Raw genomic sequence first — 18,450 nt, 5'->3', positions numbered from 1 at the left:
ATGCGGGGTCAAATTCGTACTACATTCAATAGAGACTTTTTCCAAAAATAAGTAAACCGTTAGATAAATAAATTAATGATTATTTTTTCTGTATATTTTATAAATCGTCAATGTTAAAACATCATATAACGAGTTATTTAGAAAAATAGTTGGTGAAAAAAATTATTATAATTATAATATATAGTATAACAGATAAACATTTTTTGGGATACATTATCTAAAAAAAAAGAACCCACATCAAATGAATTGAAATTGTACTTACAGTTTGTCAAGTAGAATAGTTACATCTATATTTGCCGTCGTTGACACAACTTCCTTTTGTTTACAAAAAGCCAAACCTGTCGCACAATAACTTGCAAAATGTTCGCAGTTGAATGAAAAAGTTTTATAGTAAACGTTAAATCTAATTTTTTCAAAGGCCTCATAGAGCAGACAAGCTCTTTTTGAAACAATACTTTCTGCTGAATCTTCTTTTTGAATGCCTTGTATGTTTCTGTATATGTTGTCTATTGAATACTTCTTATAATCGTAAAAGCTTATTTCATCGTCGCCAAAACATTTATGTTGTTTCCTGGGCTCAGCAATGCCAGCAACTGTCTTATCCATAATTGTATCAAAATCACCAGTCATATGAATGACTTCATATGTGTTCTTGGTATTCATCACGTTTGTCACAATACCATGGTGTTTGTATCCTGGTCTTTTAAAACATACATGCATTCCTACTTTCAACATTTGTATATCTGTGATTAGAGGATGTTTTTCTCTTTGTTTCTGTAAACATAGTTTAAAAGCAATTGCAACTATTTTGATTAAGCAGCACTTGGAAACTTCAATAGTTATAATTACACTTTGCTTGTTTGCAGGATCTGATCTTAATTAATCTAAATGTATGGGGTTAATTAACCAACAAAGAAATCATCATCTGTTATATTGTTTTGTTTATGCATACCAACCGTACAATAAGATATTTATTACGTCTGTTTTTTTTTAATTATTCATGATTGAGTTTTGGTTTATTATGCACATGTGGACTATGCGTCTTTGAAACAGTTTTCACCAATGAAATGCCATACATAATAATCTTCCATGAGGTACTAAAAGTATACATAGCAATCTTCCATGAGGTCCGAAATGGTATTACTGTACATATAAATCTTCGATGACATACATATTATTCTTCCATGAGGTACGAAATGGAATAACATATTCATCTTCCATGAGGTACGAAATGATATTATATATAATTCTTCGATGAGGTACGATTTGGCATGCATATTAATCATCCATGGGGTACGAAATGGCATACATATCAATCAATCTTCCATGAGGTACGAAATGATATTACACAATGTTACATGTTAACATTCCATGAAATGGTCAAGGTACGAAATGGTCAGGGTACGAAATGGTTTTTAGCAGGGTACAAAATGGGAGGGACGAAATGGTTAGGGGTACGAAATCACTATAATTCGTTATTCTAGTATGATTTTCAATTTATGTTCATTTATATATTTCGATGTTCAGTATGACGTCCATAATCTCCGAATTAAGGGCCAACTGAAGCACGCCTCTAGGTTCGGTATTGTATTGCTGTGTTGAAGACCCATTAGTGGCTCTCAGCTGTTTTTTGCTGTTTTGGTCGGGTTGTTGTCATTTTTTCCGTTCTCAATTTTTTCCATTAGTACCTCTTTTTATAAATAAGTTAAAACATCTAAATATCTATATTATCAGAAATGTCATACTCACTAGACTTGGTGCATCTACAAATTGAAGAAAATGATATTACAAATTAAGTAAGTTTTAACACTGAATTTTAAATTAACTACAAAAAAATCAAAACAATTCTGCACTTTCCAAAGAAAAGTGCACTTTGTCTTCAACTGATGTCGAAATTGTGCATAATTAATTCTGAAGACGGTGTTACTTGTATCATGGTACTAGCTGTCAGTGTATTTTTCAAAATAAAACTTAACATATCACAAGCAGATTGTTACGAATTCTCAAAACACTAAATTCATTTTGATGACATGCAAATGATAATGTTGAGTTGCTTAAGGTGGTACCTAAATATAACACTACAGGGAGATAACTCTGTAAAATCAGCTAAACGTTTTAATTACGTTGGGTTGTTAAAGGGATACTAGGCTTCTAAATGATCAAAATGAGTGTTTGTCAAACTGCTATATAACCAATGTAATTTTTCTGATAAAACGGTTGGTTCAAAATTTCTGAAAATTTTATAATTTTGTCACAGGCACATACGTAAATAATGTGGCGGGGTTAAACATGTTCGCGGGATCCCAACCCTCCCCCTAACCTGGGACAGTGGTAAAGCAATACAACATAAGAACGAACTATAACTAGAGGCTCTTAAGAGCCTGTATCGCTCACCTGATTCTACTTGGGTTCTTGAAATCATATAAAAAAATATAAGATTTGGCTAAAAGTAACAACACAACCTCATAAGGAAAGGAACATTTAGGCTATGTTTGATTTCATTCAAAAGTCCCCCACTGGCGGCCATCTTGGATGATGGATCGGCTACAAAGTAACAACACTTGGTCAGCACCTCATAAGGAACATTCTTGCTATGTTTTGTTTTATTCCATTCAGTGGTTCTCTAAAAGAAGTAATTTGAATGCATTTCCCATAGAGTCCTATGTTAAACTAAGTCCTCCTGCTGGCGGCCATCTTGGGTGATGGATCAGCTACAAAGTAACACTTGGTCAGCACTTCATAAGGAGCATTCATGCCATGTCTGGTTTCATTCCATTCAGTGGTTCTCTAAAAGAAGACTTTTGTATATATTTCCCATAGGGTCCTATGTTAAACTAAGTCCCCCGCTGGCGGCCATCTTGGATGATGGATCCGCTACAAAGTAACAACACTTGGTCAGCACCTCAAAAGGAACATTCATGCCATGTTTAGTTTCATTCAATTCAGTGGTTCTCTAAAACAAGTCATTTGTATGCATTTCCCATAGGGTCCTATGTTAAACTAAGTCCCCCACTGGCGGCCATCTTGGAATACGGATCGGCTACAAAGTAACAACACTTGGTCAACACCTCATAAGGAACATTCATGCCATGTTTGGTTTCATTCCATTCAGTTATTCTTTAAAAGAAAGTCATTTGTATGCATTTCCCACAGGGTCCTATGTTAAACTAAGTCCCCTGCTGGCGGCCATCGTGGATAATGGATCGTCTACAAAGTAACAACACTTGGTCAGTACCTCATAAGAAACATTCATGCCATGTTTGGTTTCATTCCATTCAGTGGTTCTCTAAAAGAAGTCATTTGTATGCATTTCCCATAGGGTCCCATGTTAAACTAAGTCCCCCGCTGACAGCCATCTTGGATGATGGATCGGCTATAAAGTAACAACACTTGGTCAGCACTTCATAAGAAACATTCATGCCATTTTTGGTTTCATTCCATTCAGTGGTTCTCTAGAAGAAGTTCAAAATGTAAAAAGTTAACGACGACGACGACGGACGACGGACGCCAAGTGGTGAGAAAAGCTCACTTGGCCCTTCGGGCCAGGTGAGCTAAAAATCAGTTGAAAAAGGCTTAACTCATCAGATGGACAAAAATACAAGTGGACGTGGCAAGGTACTTATACATCCCGACACAAAAAGACACAATAAACAGATCTGAGAGTACTCGCAGTTATCTGGCAGCTAGTTCAAAGTCACTAACAACTAATAAAAAATCTTGCATCTAAGACTATCAATCTGTACATATTCCAACATACAAACAGCTTAACACAAACATTATGCAAATGGTGATAAAAGCATGACTTTTTGTGTGAATATGTCTTTATGCGTATTCAATCACACAAAAAGAGTAGACACGAAAAATTCTATCCGATCGTTAAATAATTTAAATGTAGCGATAAAAAGGTGTGTGTCTTCTTGTACATGCGTTAAGTCATCCTTAGTTTCTTGATATTTTGTTTATCAGTTTATCATACACGTTTTGTTTTGTATTTCATTTTAAATACGAATAAATACTACATATACTTCAGCGGATAGTTCAACAATGTTATGCAGCTCTATTCTTTCAGTATAAAATTGAAAGATAAATATTTATCCATTTAAAATCGAAAACAGTACATCTATATTTAAAAAAAGAAGATGTGGTATGATTGCCAATGAGACAACTCTCCACAAGAGACCAAAATGACACAGAAATTAACAACTATAGGTCACCGTACGGCTTTCAATAATGAGCAAAGCCCATACCGCATAGTCAGCTATAAATGGCCCCGAATTCAAGCAAGAATTGTTCCTTATAAACTACGATTTCTCACAAGTATTAATTTATTATTTAGTTCCACACATGCAAAAGAAATAATCTTCGACGATGTAACATTTCAATTTATTACAACAACCTGCCTTCACTGAATTCTTTCAGGTGCACCAATGATACGATTAAAGTTATTTTGTTTCTATCGTTGGGGGACAATTTCCTCCGTTTATGGAACGCTTATAGCTACATTTTTGTACTGTGTGTATGTTTTATAGCATGAAAATAATAAAAGAGGAATGTCAGTGCAACCCCTCATTAATTATTGTGATGGATCAGTATTATGAGATACTTATTATAAGTGACTACGACATTGTTAGGATAATAACCTATCGTCAATATGAAAGAAATTAAAAGTGGTTCATATATTCATCCGTATAAAAGCGGCACATGTATTTTATTTTATCCTTATATTTCTCATCATGCCGGGTACAAGATAATTGAGTTGCTGCATGCATAAAGAACTTAGAATATTACTTAAAACAAAATATCAGTATAATATTTCGACCCTACTATTTGGAGTTAACAAAAGATTTACTTAATTCTTTTGATCAAAGGTTTGTAAACTATACAAACATTGTAATTACGTTCGTAGTAACATAGTAAATTCCATTATCGGTCACCTGTGTCAATTCACGTGCACACTGACGATGACCTATAGTTGTTAATTCCTGTGTCATTTGGTCTCCTGTGGAGAGTTGTCTCATTGACAATCATACTACATCGTCTTTTAATAATTCATTATGTTTATAATTGTCACACAAGTGATATGTTTAACTAGCTTTAAAACAGGTTAAATCCACTATTTCCTACAAAAGAAAATGCATGTACGAAGCCAGGAATATGAAAGTTGTGTTGAATTTGTATGATGTGTTGGAGCTTTTGATTTTACCTTTTGATAAGGGACTTTTTGTTTTGAACTTCCTGGGAGATCAATATGTTTGAGATTTTACTTTTTATTGGTCTATCGTTTAACACATTTTTTTATTATCAAAGAGTCTGTTCATAATCAAAATCTTACCTGGCATGTATTTTAAATCTCGTGATTTGTGGTCATGTGGAACCAAAACTATAAAAAAAGTGATACATACAGTTTGAAAATTGTATGGTTTATGCATTTCATAAGATGCACTCCCATTTTTATTTTGTTCATTTTGCTTTATACAATTTAGTAGTTATTTTTATCAGTTAAATGGTGAATACATAGATATAAGAAGATGTGGTGTGAGTGCCAATGAGACAACTCTCCATCCAAATAACAATTTATAAAAGTAAACCATTATATTTCATTGTACGGCCTTCAACACGGAGCCTTGGCTCACACCGAACAACAAGCTATAAAGGGCCCCAAAATGTCTAGTGTAAAACCATTCAAACGGAAAAACCAGCAGTCTTATCTATATAAAAAAAAACGAGAAACGAGAAACAAGTATAAATTACATATAAACAAACAGCAACCCGTTTGTGCAATGTCATTGACAGTTCGTAACAAACCAATGAGTTTGATTATCTCACTTCCTTTTCCATGTTTTCATGAGATGTAGTTTTTGCTCTAGTGTTATATTGTTATCAGTAAATATAAGTTTAATAAATATAAATCATGACAGATACACTATTCATAGAGCAGTATTATTGCACAATCTGCCACTAGCTGTAATAACTATGTCTTACTCAATCATTTGTTTATCCATCAGGCATATATAAAAATTAAAAATATTTGATACCCTGTCGCCTTTGTTCTTAAAATCGAAATCAAAATAAAGTTCATAAAATGCATTTCAATGCAGGTATATCGCTATAAATAATAGTTTGTTATTCAGTCTTCGTGGAGAATGTAGTAAGACAAGGAGTTTCATATTCTGCAATTAGAATAATTAACGTTTCTCATTCAGAATGAGCATTTATATTCACATTTTGTGGATGCTGCTTTCCGTTTTGTGCAACATACATACATAATTATAGGTACATATAAATATAATACATGTAATATTGTTGATTTTTTAACTGTTTGATACTATACGCCAGGAGTTATAACTATGTCTTAGAGTTGAGTTATATTCATTCTGATGATCGCAAGATATGTTTTTGAAAATAAAGGCAACAGTAGTATACTGCTGTTCGAAACTCATAAATCTATGGACAAATCCAAAATCGGGGTAACAAACTTAAACTGAGGGAAACGCATTAAATATAAGAGAAGAACAACGACAACACATTAAAATGTAACACACACAGAAACGGACTAAGCATTAAACAAAATCCGATGAGAATAACAAATACAACATCAACACCAAATACATGAATTTGGGATAGAAAAGCACCGTGCCACGTCTTATAGTAATGTGAATTCACACTCAAATATAAGAGAAAACAAACGACACAATGGAAACACAACGTTAAAATGTTTCACACACAGAAACGAACTATTATATAACAATGGTCATTTTCCTGACTTGGTACAGGACATTTTTAAAGAACAAAATGGTGGGTTGAACCTTGTTTTGTGGCATGCTAAACCTCGAACTTTAATGGCAATGTTAACTATAACATTAAAATGACAACATAATATTACACGTATTAGACAAAGAAACACACGAATAAAAGATAATAAAAGGCATCAGGTTTAAAATTCAATACGCCAAAAACGCGCTTTGTCCACACTCGACTTATCAGTGACGCCCAGATATCTAAGTTCAAAAGTAAAAACAAGCACTGAGGATCAAAAATTGAAAAAAGGTTGTGCCAAATACGGCTAGGATTTTCTGCTTGGGATAAGAACATTCTTATTATTTAGAACAATTCATGCTATTGCAAACAGTGAATTTGATCAAATGAATATAAAAGATATACATGATAAAGTTTGTAATTTTGATTCTAATTATATATGAACAGTCGTTGAAAGATATAATGTTGCTTTAAAACCAAATATTAATCTACTATTTTCATCTTTCATTGGTTGATAAATTCGTTCGTTTGAATGCAGTCGAACATCGTAGAAAATCAAATTTTACCTCGTCATTCGTAAACTTTATATAAAAAAATAGATATAATAAGATTTTACGATGACAAAACTCTCAAATAAATTAAGGAAATATTAACAACTATAGGTTTGAATACGTCTCAACAATAAATTAAATCTTTACCTCAAAGTTAGCAATACAAGTCCCAAACATAACTGATAAAAACAATTCAAACGAGAAAACCAGCGTCATAGTCTATGAACAAAACAATAGAAGAACACGAATATGATAAACAGAAACAAACGACACACACTAAACAGTTACAGACTCCTTACTGGAGACAGGAACGTATAGAATGTACTTTATGATTGACATATAGTGTCAAACATTTGTCCTTTCTTTAAACGTCCCAATAACACAGCCTGTGACGTCAGTTTTACATATTATTTTTTTTTATCAAACTACTTACAGGTTATATCCCCAATTTCTCTTCAGTCAATCATGTCTGTTGAACATCTTAAAGTTAGTTTCTTAATGAGTATGGAATTTATATAAAAATGTTTAAATATGTATAGTTAATAAAACACGATCATAGTGTATCAAAACTATCCCTAACGATCTAGTTATCCTATGATACTATCGAGGACCACCAATTCAAAAGCAATATAATCGATACAGTGGTAATAAATAAAACAAACATCATTCGACAATCCGAAGCACATTTTGGATAATCTTCATCATGCGCACTCCATCTTAACATTTGAAATCCAGATACAAACAGAGACCAACAAAATACCTTGACATAATAGCTTATTTCCTCCAAAGTCGAATTTGTCTGACCGATTAAACACTTTTTGTTATCATTTCGTTATCTTTTAGCTGGCAATTTGATATTCAGTACCGACGCCAACAACAAAATCTCAAACCTAAACTAATAGCAGACAGAGATGCATTAAACCTGGTATATGCTGCAACTTTATAAGCTCTAAGACTAATACAGACATACTAGTCCAACTTATCAAAAATAGACATCCTTCACCATTAAGGATTCCTTGCTGGCTGTTCCAGATAGAATACTAGTAGTTAAAGTTTCATAACCTTAGTGTTTTTGACGGGTTATTCATATAATCAATAAAAGTTATAAGTACGACATCTGCTGTGATACGTTGGTTTTCCTGGTAAATTATAGTTCAGTACAGTGATGTCTCTACTCATATAATGTCATATTGTCTTAACGTTTATTTCAACCTCAATTAAACAGTATATTTTTAACAAATCATTAACGCATGAACTGATTTTTGACTAAATATATCATGTCTATCGTACAGCTAATATTTATATTTGTTAGGCATTTCAGAAAACTATGTAAGCAGAAATTTCCGATTATATAAGAAAGGTTTGCTGTGATCAAAATAAATGATTCTATTTGATCTGGTTTCGTATTATTAATATGTAAAAAAAAAAGTGGTCTAACGTGTTATACTAACCTTTTGACAGTATGAAGGTTTCCCGAAGCGACCTATAACCTACAGAAATAATCAAACAAAACAGAACGTTACTGATCATCCTACCTATCTACGAATATAAAATACCAAATACAAATTCAAGTGAATAAGGAATGTACTTTTTTGGAAATTCATGACAACATGAACAAATGTTCAGACTTCTTGGTGTTTTTCCAGAAAATACAATGTCAAATATTTTGCCCCGTAACACCCATTAATTTTTTCATATAAGACTTAATAGCTCATGAAAGGTCATTTACCAAAATTTTAGAAGATTTTTTATTTTCTTTGTTTTGTTTTGAGACCCAAATCATACCAATGCAAATGTAAGATAAAAGTCCGAATCAGCCTTTTCCCACCATATTTTAAATCTCAAATATCTCGAAAAGGAGGTCCATGACCGTTCAATATTTTTAGCGTATTTTTGTCCTTAACGAATGCTCTACCGGCTTATAGTACCAATTTTAGTTTCTTGATTTATTAGATTTCATCTAACCTCACCTAAGTACATCCTTAAGTAATGACAAATACAAAATATCCGTGTTGGTCCAATTATATACAGATATGTATACCGCAGGTCGTACTTTGACCTATAATGGTTTACTTTCATAGATTGTTACATGGATGGAGAGTTGTCTCATTGGCACTCATATGCATACCACATCTTCCTATATCTATGCTTTTGTTTAACGACTCTGGTGAAAGATAGTGATATACTCATAAAGATGAATGGTATACATGTATGAACAATTAATTTGACATACATCATCTATCATGCAATGTCGTTCTCTTTTCTGAGCTCAAAAATACTAAGATCTCACTCAGACATGTTAATATTGAATAAAACATGCAATCTGATACTTCATTAACATTGCATCACTTATTCCGATTTTCATGTGGCTGCATATGCGTAACAAGAAATATTCCTGAGAGTTTGATGAGTGATGTGTGACCTAATTATTGGTATGCAATATAATATTACGTGCATTGACATAAATAGCAAGAGTAAATTATATATGGCGAATTCAAATAATAATGGATAATTTTAAAATATATTCAAGGTGTTATTGTATCATTCTGTGTACTTATAAATACTCACTCAAATGTGTTTATATGTGTTGATATTTTTATGGACTTATTTATACACATCAATATATATCACACAATGCTTAAAATGTAAAAGGATTTTGTTTTTAATATTTATTTATAAAAGTTATAAAGCTTTTGAAAAAATTGTTACACATGTAAATTAAAGGACGCTTGCATCTAACCCTATCTATCAACTGTTTCTCTATTGTCTGGACATAACTATTTTACAATTATATACATTACTTAAGCGTTACTGTTGTTTATATTTAATTCATGTTACCTCCGACTACAGACAACTGGATTTCGTCACTTTGTATGTCCAAGTCCTGATTGACTGCTATGCATTTGTATACTCCTTCATCATTGTCATTAGCATCTTTAATCGGTAGAACCTCATTATTTACTTTTGTTGGCAAATAGTCAGAACAAGGTTTAGGTCGTACGACAGATTGTGTCCCGTCTTTCACCTTTATCCAGTAAACAAAATGTGGTGGAGGATTTCCAGATATGCTGCATTTAAGATTTACTGAGTCCTTAATCTTAACATTGTATGATTTCTCGGTCACACTAACTAATAATTTACCTAAAAAAACGATGTTGCATTAAATTAAATAGTATTTATGAAGAATGCAATATGTCTACAGTATATTTGGTTTCAATCATTACGCAATTATTTATAAGATTTGTGAATCAATATTTGTATTATTTTCAAACCAGAATTTTAAGTTGGTTTATATCAACATTTCCTCTTTTTTATTAGTTAATATTTTAAATTTCTTATCCATATTTGTATTTATAAATATATTTATATACCAAAGTTTCAATTATAAAAATATGTATCTGCCTTACTTTTATTTTTGTTTAAATAAAAGTATTTTAAAATAACAGTATATTCTATAAAGAGAAATAAAGATAAAAGATATATGTATATTGGTCATGATTTGTAAAACTCAGAATTTTCAAGTAAATTTAAGATACTATTCAACATGTTCAAAATGTTCAGAATATGTTAAGCGATACTGAGAATAAAAAACATATCTAGAATATGTCGAGTATTTAAAGACAGTATTCCAATTTCGAGAATTTGTCATTAAATGTTTAGAGCATATTCAGAACGTCGAGAAGTTGTTGAGTAAATTTCAAACAAATTTAATATAAAATTTAATCAACTTTGCCAAGAAAAATTAAGACACCAGTCATATTGTCGACAATTTCGAGTAATTGGTCATGCAAATTGGAACAACATATGGTCTGTTCAGACTTTTGAACTTTTTGTACTGATATACCCTTTATAATCATAAACGATACACAGATGAAGAGAACATAGAACAACACAATAGTTTTGATATTGTTGATACTATTGCTTACTAGATGATTTTGTTTCAGGGCATTACCTCAATTAATAATCAGTAGTTTAGGCAACATTTTTATCTTAATTTGTCAAAAACAAGATGACTGAACAATTTGATGATACCCATCAGTCAATAGTTTACATTTATTCTAATGATATGAATTTACGTTTAGATGTGCAAATCAAAAACGACAATTCGAGTCAAATTGGTGAACATGAATTGGACAGCCAATACCCCTTTAATTTCGGACTTGAATACTATTTACGAAAACAAAAGAAATATGTTACGGAACAACATCTGATAAACAAATATAATGATACTTTTAAATATTTGGATGATATTTTGGCTCTCAATAATGACGACTTCAGTATGTATATTAAAGAAATTTATCCTGTTGAACTTACTTTGAATAAAGTTAATATTAAAATGACCATTGCCCTTTCCTCGATCTTGATATCTATATCACTAACGGAAAGCTGAATACTCAAATTTATGATAAAAGAGATGATTTTTCATTTTCTATCGTTAATTATCCATGTTTAGATGGTGACGTTCCCTTGTCACCATCGTACGGTGTTTATATATCTCAACTTGTACGATTCGCTCGTGTTAGTAACAATGTTTTAGATTTTAACGAGAGAAATTTATGTATTACTAAAAATTATTACACAAGGGTTTTAGATATCACAAACTAGTCAAAACATTTTCTAAATTTTATCATCGGTATAAGGACATCGTTCGTAAATATAGCTCAACATGCAGACTTCTTATACGTTCAGGTATTTCACATCCAATTTTTGATGGAAATATTCTTTATAAAGCACAAAGGTGTCAGTATTCACCTCAGAAACTAACAAAACCATTGAATAGACTTTTTAAGAAGGGATATAATTACAATAATGTTGTCAAACCATTAAAGATTGCATATTTTGGCGTTAATATTGAGTCACTGATAGGGTCTTTGCATCGGATTTAAACACATTTATTCAAAAAAACAGTTGTTGGCATGACACGGGTTTTGTTCTTCTCATATATGTTATGATTTTATGATACTAAACCCCTAACGAGAAGGATTGTGCCTGATGTTCATATGATAAAATCATAATCTTTCAATCAGTTTAATTGAAGTCTGCCACTGGCATGTCAGTTAACTGCTAGTAGTCTGTTGTTATTTATGTATTATTGTCATTTTGTTTATTTTCTTTGGTTACATCTTCTGACATCAGACTTCTCTTGAACTGAATTTTAATGTGCGTATTGTTATGCGTTTACTTTTCTACATTGGCTAGAGGTGTAGGGGGAGGGTTGAGATCACACAAACTTGTTTAACCCCGCCGAATTTTTGCGCCTGTCCCAAGTCAGGAGCCTCTGGTCTTTGTTAGTCTTGTATCATTTTAGTTTAAGTTTCTTGTGTACAATTTGGAAATTAGTATGGCGTTCATTATCACTGATATATATTTGTTTAGGGGCCAGCTGAAGTACACCTCCGAATGCGGGAATTTCTCGCTACATTGAAGACCTATTGGTGACCTTGTGTTGTTGTGTTTTTTTCTTTGGTGGCTTTGGTGTCTCTTTAACACATTCCCCATTTCCATTCTCAATTTTACGGGTAGTATTATATAATTAGAGAAGCTTGACGTTTCTAATTTGGTATTACTCTTGAAAAGTATAGAAATACCTTTTACGCAAACTGATACAGTATGTCCTCTTAGCTCTAGATCTTCAATTTCTCCAAAAGTTGCTGTGCAAAAATAGGAACCGGAAGCATTGTCATTAGCATTTACTATTACGAGCGAAGGGCTACAGACAGTCGATCCCTGATATTTTGTTCCGTCAATGATGATACGTTCTATTGTATTGTCAAGTAAAGTTTTGTGCCAACAAACCGTTTTCGGACTTCCTGTTATAAAACACTCCAGTGTAACTGTAGTTCCATAGGTCACTGTGTACTCCAAAGTTACCATGTTAATCACTACAAAGACAAATAATGTATTAATCCAGTGCGTATAAAAATTTAATTTTCGTTTACAATAAATTTTACTACTTAACATTTTGAAGTCACGAATGTATAAACTATCATGTTTGTTTGTTGTCTCTTTGACAGATTCCCAATATCCCTTATAAACGTATAAAATAATTTTGAGGTCTAGTTGGCCTTATAGAGTCGGAACCTTTTTTTCTTAATTAGAAAAAAAAAACAAAGATTTTATTTTCAAACCAAAGACTTCTGATGACTTCCTTAAGCTGGGGTCACACATTCACGATTTTTACTACCGTCCTCGACAGGACCATTCCCGATTAAAATTTATCAAAAGTCTGATCAAGATCCTGTGAATCGTGGATGGAAATTCAAACTTAAATCAAAATTTGTAAAAAAAATTAATTTGATCACGACAACAATCAGATAGTGTTCGGGAAGCGACGATATTCAACCGTTTCTAAGCGAATAAGTCCCAATAATCCCGTTCTGAATCCGCTTCTAACCCGATTTGTATTTTTCACCAGGTAAAATTCGACCGAGTATGTCACGACTTCGTCCCGACTCTACCGAACGTAATCCTACAAAGATCAGACAGTGACCAGACAGTGAACCGACGCTGACGGAAGATATCCGTTAGAAAACTGTCGGCATATTCGGGATGATCAGGTACTGTCGGAACGTAATCCTATCACGGTCCGCTCTATCGCATTGCAAACGGCTTTGTCATGTCTCAGTCGTATTGTATTCAGTAATTGTCGGGACTCTGACGTGGGTATCATTGATTAATTTCGTATTAAAAACGGGACTGTTTCGGAACGTTTTCGGCAAAAAACGGTTCGCAATCGACAAGATCTGGATGCAATCTGGACTCAATCGTCAGAAAAACAACTATGAAAAATTACTCCAGATCATTCCCGTTCCACAAAACACCGTCCAGAATACACAAGACATTGTTCGGAATTCGATCCGATACAGCAGAATCTGTCACGACATAGCCACGATTGTAATCCGACTAGACAAAATCGGCTGAGTTGTCCCGAATGTTACGGGACGCACCTAACTGTCGGGATGCTTTGCCGAACTATTCGGACCCTTCCCGACCCGTAAGAATCTGTTACGAACTAAAACGACTGTGTTCAGACAATGATAAGGACATTCCAGATAATTGAGGATACTAATCCGACTTTTTAACTTTTCGTGTCGTATTGCTGTCTGATCTCAAACGGGAGCAATAATCGGCAATGTGTGAACCCCGCATTAACAATATTGTTCATTGCTTGCTATCTTGCCGAATGAGCAATGCATTAGGTGTTTTGAAACTAGAATTTACTAGACATAGTTTCAAAATTATTTTAACAACCAATCGTTTATTATATTTTCTTTTTTATCAATCATGTTTATCACCATGCACATGGTACTACTTTATAGTAAAACGTTGCTGCAACAACGATCTACTGATTTTCCTTATATTTTTAATTTATTCACTTTATTATACACACAAATTGAATGTTAAAAGAATCCAACTGTACACATGTATTGTCTCAGTTTTAGTTTGTAACCCGGATATGTTATTTAAGTTTTTTATAGACTTTGCAGATGACGTTTAGATTAAAATGTGATGAGTGTTGAGAATATTGATAATCGATTTAGACAATGTGAAAATAAAAATATTTTGTGATGAAAATTCATGTTGTTAAAACTCATCAATTGAACATGTTGAAAGAAAGTTAAAAAAAATTACAGATTTGTTAAAAAGTCAGAATGTTCGAAATAGGTTAAGCTTAAGTCAAATATACTTCATACTTTTCAGAATATGAAGACGAAATATATATATGAACACTTTTTTATTGCATATCTGGTGACTTTGTTGTGTAATATTATAAGTTTATCACTGTAGAGGATTTTTAATTTAAAATCATTAAATGGACATACATTTCCTATATGCAAAGAAACTTTAACATATTTCAATATTGAAAAAAATTAGATACTGTGTCACTATATTTATTTTAGAGTAATAACCCAAATAAACAATAAATAATGTATAATATTTTTGGATTTACACAGGTCAAACGAAAAAAAATGTACTATGCATTAACATGTTTATGTATTGTGATTTGTATGCTAATGTTTTATTTTTAACTTTGTTTTCAAAAGTTTTCTTATTCTAACACAGTAAGCTATCTCAGTTTCTTTCGACCTATTTATTCCAGATACGTTATAAAACGTTGCATGGTCTGTCCCTTTCAAATATTCAGAACATTTAAAAAAGGATAACCAAAAAATACCTAAGAGACTTTCAATATCAGTATTCGAACATTATTTTACAACTCAATTATAATTTAGTGTTTACCAAAACAACCGTATAAATATCAATAGGTGTTAGTAAAGGTTTCCCGATTTGCTACCGTTCCAACCGTAGTACGAACTTGGAGCCGTCATTTAACTTTATGAAATAATTAATGTATACACGTAATATCAACGTATGTTTTGTGAATCATATATAGAACTATTTTGAGAATTTTTAGCTGTAAGTTGGTACTAATTTCATGTGGTTGCTTCTTGTATTTATAGTAAACAACATTGTGTGCACTCGATTATGTTTTCAGTCAATTGTTGCAAGTAACCGTTGGTACGAAAGAATTATAGTTAAGAGTTATTTCCCCCTAAAACTTAATAGACAAAAAGAAACTTAATTACAAAACATATTTTAAACCTACATGTATATAAATTTTGTTCGATATAACTTTATATCAATATAAAATGTTAAAGTTTTGTATATTTTGGTAGGTTTTAATAAAAACATTATGATAAAATTCATTTTAACAAAACAATATTGACCTCAATAACAAAAACATAATGATAAAATAAATTTAAAGCCAAATCTTTGTTGTGCTTGACCGACCGTGCAAGAGCTATATAGCCAGTCAAGAATAACAAATTTAAAAAAAATAGCCAGTGAAGGTCGTTAAAAAGTTCCAATTGTTGTGCTTGCTTTGCAATAAAACAAATCTAAATGTTAGGGTTATACTTTCAGTCGTGTCTTAATAAATTGTTAATCTTAGAATAAATGAGTCAATAGTGTACGAGTACAATGTATGGAATAAATGCACTTTTGATATGGCATGTACAAAAAAGAATAAAGTCCCCGTTATATAGATCAACTTCTGTTCCATATAGATGTAAGAAAATGTGGTATGAGTGCCAGTGAGACAACTCTCCGTCAAAGTCACAATTTGTAAAAGTAAATCATTATAGGTCAAAGTACGGCTTATTATCTTGAAATCTTGAATAGAGAGAGATTTACTGTAGATGGTATTGTAAGTTGTTATATATGAAAGATTTTGCCCTTAAATGGCAATGTTTATACTTTTGTAAGTGTACGGCAAAATATGAAAGATAGAGAGAAATTGACAAAGAAAAATGATCAACACAAATGAGATTTTAGTCATGAATTATATTGTAGTCTTTATATCCTCTAGTTACTTTTAATTTCGATAACTTGATAGCAAAGATATAATTTGCCTTTGAGCAATTCGATAAATAAAAACAGAAGTCCATCATTACTATACGTCTATCTAGTAATGGACATCTGATATAACTGATATCGTATTCACTTTGCATATTTCCTTTTTGAAAATAACTGTACCCTCGACCTAGAAGTTTTTCTTTGAAAAAAAACTCCTTAAATAATTAAGCTATAAAAATTTAAAAACATATCCTATTTTAAAACACAACAGGTCTTTTTTTTTCGCAGTCATCCGAATGAGAAAAATAAGAAAACCTAGATTTAAAGTGTTTTTGGTAGGATCGTATTCATAATACATAATAATCGGAACAAATTATCTAGAAACATTTATCATCCGATGAAAATGATCCTTAATTTTGAGTCCAGAAATCAGCTTTTAATGGTGAAAAAAGACATTATATAGCAAAAAAGTATTTCCCGTAGAACAATACCAAGAGTTAGAAAGACATATTCATATAATAGCATTAGTGCAAATACAATGTCAAATTATTGCCGTAACCAGAAAACAAAATACGCTGTGGTGTAAGGAGTTTTTCTAGCATTGCTGTACGATAAAAGGATTAATAGATGGATATTGATTTACATTATCCGACTCTCGTAGATTATATATATTAGCACTACTCGCAAGCTCGGTTTTAACGAAACCAGTAAGATATTATTGATTCTATTTAAGTATGTGAAAAATTCTTTATTCTAATTTATTTGTTAAATAAAACATTTTTTTATTCTAATTTATGTGTTACACAAAACAAAATCAAAGCCAAAAAGCATAAACGCAAATCTATATTTAGAATCTAAAGGTCGAGGCAACTCAGTTCAAGTAAGCACTGTTTGATTTATTCTCTTATGCACAAAATAAATATTCTTGTTTAAAATCACAAACAAAGTGTTCTAGAAGCTGTGTAGTCGTAAATAAATAAAAGATTATGATTTATCGCTGATATTCAATTTGATTTCTTTAATTTCATCAGGATGAATACAATAATCTCATGCATTAAATGATACCGCCAAAACAGCATCAACGGTTGTGTTACGTACCAACCGTACCTGATACGTAGCAAATTGGTAAATATCTAGTAAGACGGAAATGCAATTAGATACGAGATATTCCGTACGGACATTGGTACCTTTACATGTCATTGGAAAAGACTAACAAAAAATAGACAAATTGAAGGATTTTCTGTACCTGTTTCTCAAATTGTCAATTGTTTGCAGCTTTCTGTGTTTCGTAATAATTATGTGATTTTTCTGCAAATTACGAACAGCTCAATTGATTTTCGAAACACGATTATTGACTAACCTTCGTTTAACCATACTTCTTCTCCTCGGATTTCCTTTTCCTTTCCAGCAATGGTACAAAAATAACCACCGCTATCAATTTGATTTATACTAGAAATGATTAAAGACGGATTTCCCACTGTCGATCCTTTATATTTTAAGCCGTCAATGATAATAATTTCTGTTGTTTTCTCCTGTGAATTTTTTTGCCAAAACAGTGACATTGGATTAAAACTCCCAACTAAATCACACTCTAATGTAATAGTTTTTCCATAGCTGACTACGTAGTTAAGTGATTTCATTATGATAGCTGCAAGAACATAGATTGGTTATGGTATGCACATTAATGGAAATGCTTTGGCAGAATTGATTTATAGATTATAAACTGTTTAACAATAAACAATTTACTTAGTAATGATTTTTTGTATGTATAATTTAAATTCAAAAG

The 18,450-nt window shown here is 31.9% G+C and overlaps 1 protein-coding gene across 1 annotated transcript in view; it reads right to left on the bottom strand.

Annotated features, from left to right (window-relative positions):
• Positions 1-258: 258 nt before the first annotated feature.
• The window catches only part of LOC143046514 (immunoglobulin superfamily member 10-like), a 42,323-nt gene continuing 24,131 nt past the window's right edge, over positions 259-18,450 (bottom strand). The window contains exons 4-10 of the mRNA XM_076219668.1: positions 18,025-18,312; positions 12,896-13,189; positions 10,146-10,448; positions 8,759-8,797; positions 5,333-5,380; positions 1,750-1,763; positions 259-774 (exon numbers count right to left, since the gene is read on the bottom strand). Coding sequence (XP_076075783.1) covers positions 259-774; positions 1,750-1,763; positions 5,333-5,380; positions 8,759-8,797; positions 10,146-10,448; positions 12,896-13,189; positions 18,025-18,312 — 1,502 coding nt within the window. The remainder of the gene's footprint in view (positions 775-1,749; positions 1,764-5,332; positions 5,381-8,758; positions 8,798-10,145; positions 10,449-12,895; positions 13,190-18,024; positions 18,313-18,450) is intronic.

The sequence above is a fragment of the Mytilus galloprovincialis genome, chromosome 9 (assembly GCF_965363235.1).
Source record: "Mytilus galloprovincialis chromosome 9, xbMytGall1.hap1.1, whole genome shotgun sequence".
NCBI classification, from domain to species: domain Eukaryota; kingdom Metazoa; phylum Mollusca; class Bivalvia; order Mytilida; family Mytilidae; genus Mytilus; species Mytilus galloprovincialis.
This window is presented reverse-complemented; position numbering and strand designations above follow the sequence as displayed.